The sequence below is a fragment of the Olea europaea genome, unplaced genomic scaffold, assembly GCF_002742605.1.
Source record: "Olea europaea var. sylvestris unplaced genomic scaffold, O_europaea_v1 scaffold1814, whole genome shotgun sequence".
In the NCBI taxonomy this organism is placed as follows: domain Eukaryota; kingdom Viridiplantae; phylum Streptophyta; class Magnoliopsida; order Lamiales; family Oleaceae; genus Olea; species Olea europaea.
In genome coordinates, this window is record NW_019235893.1 from 9,918 (window position 1) to 14,417 (window position 4,500).

The 4,500-nt window shown below is 34.0% G+C and overlaps 2 protein-coding genes across 2 annotated transcripts in view; one reads left to right on the forward strand and one right to left on the reverse strand.

Annotated features, from left to right (window-relative positions):
- Positions 1-2,645: 2,645 nt before the first annotated feature.
- LOC111378411 lies at positions 2,646-4,195 on the forward strand. The gene is made up of 3 exons (XM_023001603.1): positions 2,646-3,066; positions 3,525-3,720; positions 3,797-4,195. Exons 1-3 carry the CDS (start codon positions 2,803-2,805, stop codon positions 4,141-4,143), a joined length of 807 nt encoding a protein of 268 aa, XP_022857371.1. The 5' UTR covers positions 2,646-2,802; the 3' UTR covers positions 4,144-4,195.
- Positions 4,196-4,327: 132 nt separating this feature from the next.
- The window catches only part of LOC111378405, an 8,157-nt gene continuing 7,984 nt past the window's right edge, over positions 4,328-4,500 (reverse strand). The window contains exon 8 of the mRNA XM_023001598.1: positions 4,328-4,347. Coding sequence (XP_022857366.1) covers positions 4,328-4,347 — 20 coding nt within the window. The remainder of the gene's footprint in view (positions 4,348-4,500) is intronic.

Genomic DNA, 4,500 nt, shown 5'->3' on the forward strand with positions numbered 1-4,500 from the left:
TATATATATATATATATATATATATATATATATATATATATATATATATAAAGTTTTGAATGGTAAATTTTAGGAGAATACGCGGTTAAAAAGTATTATAAAGTTTTGAATTTACTTACAAAATATTTGAATATTTGATTAAAAATAAATATATAGAAGGAAAAAAATTTCAAATAATGATTGTTAAACAGGGGCTTAATATTCATTACACGCATTTTGTAACACGTGGTGTTATATTGTTGTATGACCACCATGCCTATTATTATTTTAAGAAATTGCGTTACGTCTTCTAGTCACCTTATAGCTAGTACGACTTGTAAGTTGTAACATACCTTATTATGTTCGCTATCATCGTTAACATTATCGTCACAAACAACTCGTAATATTACGTATATCCTGCCATTCTACCATGATTATCTCCCATGATCATCTCCATGTTAGGTGTAATCGAGATTTTCTCCATTGTAATTGTGAAATGCCTTATTTAGACTTTATTATTTTTGTACATATATGCATTGTATCCACAATTACCAAATCAATGAGAAGTTCACACTCATTCGGCACTTTAACATGTAACATAGGTTGTTATGCTGTCACTATTGTCATCGTCATCACTACTTGTAACATTCATTGTTAAATACAAATACCCCTTCCACCCCAATCCATACCACCACCGTAAACACCATCGCTTGTAACATTTATCGTTGTCGCCACTATCACCCTTGCCATCTCCATTGCCCCCCTCCTTCACCACCACCATAAACATCAATCACACCAACACATCATCATTACACCACTCCTTGTTCTACCAGCCACCCAACTATAATCACTTTCGAGAAATTGCTCCAAGATTGCAGAATCCAAAATCTCCAATCACCGGATCCCTAAAATAAAAAATCGAGCCATACATTGAAAATCACTCACTCAATTGGAATTTTTTTTTTCAAGAAAGCAATCATTATAAATTCCGACCCTACCCGCCTCTCAATTGCAATTTTGTTTTCATTTAGTCGAGTTCATTCTTTTTCCATAAGGATAGTTTTCAATTTCCGTTGATAGCAAAAATAGTGAATGAGATTGAATTTGGGTTAGAATCTTTCACGAGGCTGATGTGGTTGAGGGTGGGGTCGTCGATGGTTGTGGGGTGGGTTTGGCTGTGTGCTTGAATGTGTGTGAATGAGTGCAATGAAACATTGAAGAGTTTGTAATTGAAGAATGAAAAAGAAGTACATATAATTTGAAATTTCAATAATAATAACGGTGGCGGCCATAATTATAGAACATAAGACTTTTTGGTTCAAAATTTATGATGGGCTGTAGCCTAATTTTCTAACATAGCCCGGCCGCCCCATATCCAAGATCCATGACACCTTCCACCGCCACATTGATCAGATAGGACGCTTATTCTACTACTGGTTTTAATTTTAATTTTTTTTTCAATTTACTAAATAAAATTTAATTCGTTGTTTTTTAAAACCCATAAAATTAAATCATTACCAATATATTATTGGTATATAATAATACTTCGCACAAAAATTTTAAACGATAGTTGTGTTATTAAAAAAATGATTTTATTTAATTCAAAAGTAGAAAACAATTGATATTTTTAAATCTAGCATAAAATATTTTTAACCCATTTAATTTTTTTCCCCCAGAATAACTCGATTGACCAAAAGTTTTGGTAAGTCAATCGGTCAATTTGAACTTGTTCCGATCAGAACGTGTGGGTCCCAAAACAGCTGGTACCAATTCAACTTTTTGACTGAGATAGGCGCCGCGTCGTTTTGACTGCTGGAAGGCCACCTGTTAATTGACAACTATACCCCTTTGCCAAATTGTGCAATATGCAATTCCATTTTGCTTTTAAGGTTTATTCGTAAGAATAAACTATTTGTACATGATGGTTTAGAAATTAATGTAAAAAATAATTATGTGAATTTTGTTAGTTGACTTTTTATTATTATTATTATTATTATTATTATTATTTTATATATATATCTCTCCCTTTCACATCATCATTCTTTACATCAATAAGTAAAGAGTAATGTTATTTAATTTTATTGAGATTAAAATTCTAATTTAGTTTACCTTAACGTGATATAAAATGAAAGGTGAAATTAATTAAACCTATCATTTAATGTCACCTAAATTGGGGTTGAAATTTCAGTAAAGCTAAATAGCGTTACTCATGTAAATCATGATATACAAATAATATTATTGTATTTATAATATCAAAATTTAAACAGCCATTTCAGACCTTTAAAAAACTCGTAGAGATTGACAAGGAGTTTGATTCGATTTATTATAAGGACGTGATTTAGTAGTCAAAGACGTAGGCCGTGTTTGAGCCTTATTCTTTGAAAAAAAATAATATATTTTTAAACAATGATTTGATATCATTTCAATAAAATAATATTACATCCAAATTCAATTTTTTTTCTTAATTTTAACCACACATCTCTATCAATTTATTATTTCAAAATATATTTTTAATAAAAAATATGGCTCAAACGCACCTGTAATATGATATGATTCGTTAGTCAAAGAGATAGTATTTCAATTATTACAGGGGTATTATAGTACTTAAACACTATAGGCCACGGAGTTCGAATCCCCCATGCAAGTTCCCAATCGACACGCATAAACAGCATAAAATACTATTCTAACCCTCCTCGCCCGTCGAAGCTGCCATCACATTGCCAAGAATCCTTCCAATTTCCTCAAAATTCATTAATCAGGAACCTGTCCTAAAGAATTTAGGTAACCCAACTCAAAATTTTGATTAAAATTCAAGAATATATTATGAGGCCGATGTGGGGCCAAGACAGCCGTGCACCTGTAACCGTCGGAGCCGGAAGTATCAACTGGTCGGCCAGTGTTTGGTTGCATAGACGAAATGGCAGCGTCAGTAGCGAGTTTGTTGGTAATAGTGCCGAAAGTGAGTATGACTTGGCTACTATGGTGAAAGATTTCTGTGAAATTGGCAGTGCCGGAGCTGATAGTTGGTATAGCAGCGACAGTGATTCTAGTTTCTCCGACCTCTCTTTCCTCTCCGACAAGATCTCGGTCAGTTCCTTTTTTCTTCCCATATCATGTTGAACCAGCTTAATGAATACACAATTTCATAAATGCAAGTAGGCTAATTCGCCGTTGAAGGAAATTTTAACAAATTCTAGAAAATAAGAATGATAGAACAAAAATGTGATAGTGAATTCACTCAATCGCATTACTGATATATATAGAGTTTAGTTTTCAACTAACTAACAAAATGAAAAGCTGTACAATTCACACAGAAAAACAAAATGCTAACTAATCTGCCACGTCTCCAATTATTTCACAGACAGGAAAGGAATAAATTTCATTTTCTTTTTGATAGATTGTGACATTTCCATTCTCTGTACAGTACTTGGTATATAGTTTCGATTAGATCTATCTGAACTTCACGGAAAATAAACTACTGGGTTCTGCTTCTTGTGCACGTTCATAAATTCACATTGTTTGTCGAATTAATCTTCAAATTACAGATGTGTAAGCACGCGGACCAGTATGAAAGTGACTTAATACTGGTTGTGAATTCCCTAATTCTCTCATTATCGAAGTCGTCCGACACTTTCAATGCTAGCTCCATCCAGTATTCTCTGGTGAAGTTGTTGCAATCTTCTGGTTATGATGCAGCTGTATGTGAAACCAAGTGGCATGGCTTTGGCAAAATTCCTGGAGGTAAATTACGTGAAGTTTCTTATAATGTTTCGAATAATCTTCTCTTCGATTTTGACGAGTTTAGTGAAACCTGCAGGTGAACACGAATTCATAGATGTGATCAGTGGATGCTCCGACCGATACATCATTGACATTGACTTCCGAAGCCACTTTCAAATTGCGAGAGCTATCAAATCCTACAATGTACTTTTGAATTCTCTTCCATCAATTTATGTAGGCACCATGACCAAGCTGAAGCAGTTCCTTCAAATTATGGTCGAAGCAGCCAGGTATTCTCTCCAGCAAAATTCAATGCCTCTTCCTCCGTGGAGATCCTTGGCTTATTTGGAAGCCAAGTGGGAATCTCCCCGCGAAAGAATTGTTGATCTTCTCGACAGAAGGGACATCGACATCTATCAGGACCACTGCTGTTGGAAACTATAATGTAAAGGCATTTGAAATAGACATTTTTGTTACAAATATATTATTTGAAAAACCTATCGTTCGACCCAACTAACACCTAGAGGTGGGGTGAATAGGTGTTCTTGCGAAATTAAAAACTTTTTGAATAATTCATGCAACAAGTCACACAAATTATAGTTTGTCCAGATTAATTCACGTGATTTATCTACCTATGTTGGATTACCACTGACAAGTAAATAAATTAAAGCGGTAAAAACACAATAAACATGTTGACGGAGAAATCCAACTGGGTAAAAACTCCGGGCACAAGCCAGTAGAGATTCACTATTGTAGAAACCAACTTACAGCACGCCAGACATCATTGACACTCTCAATTTT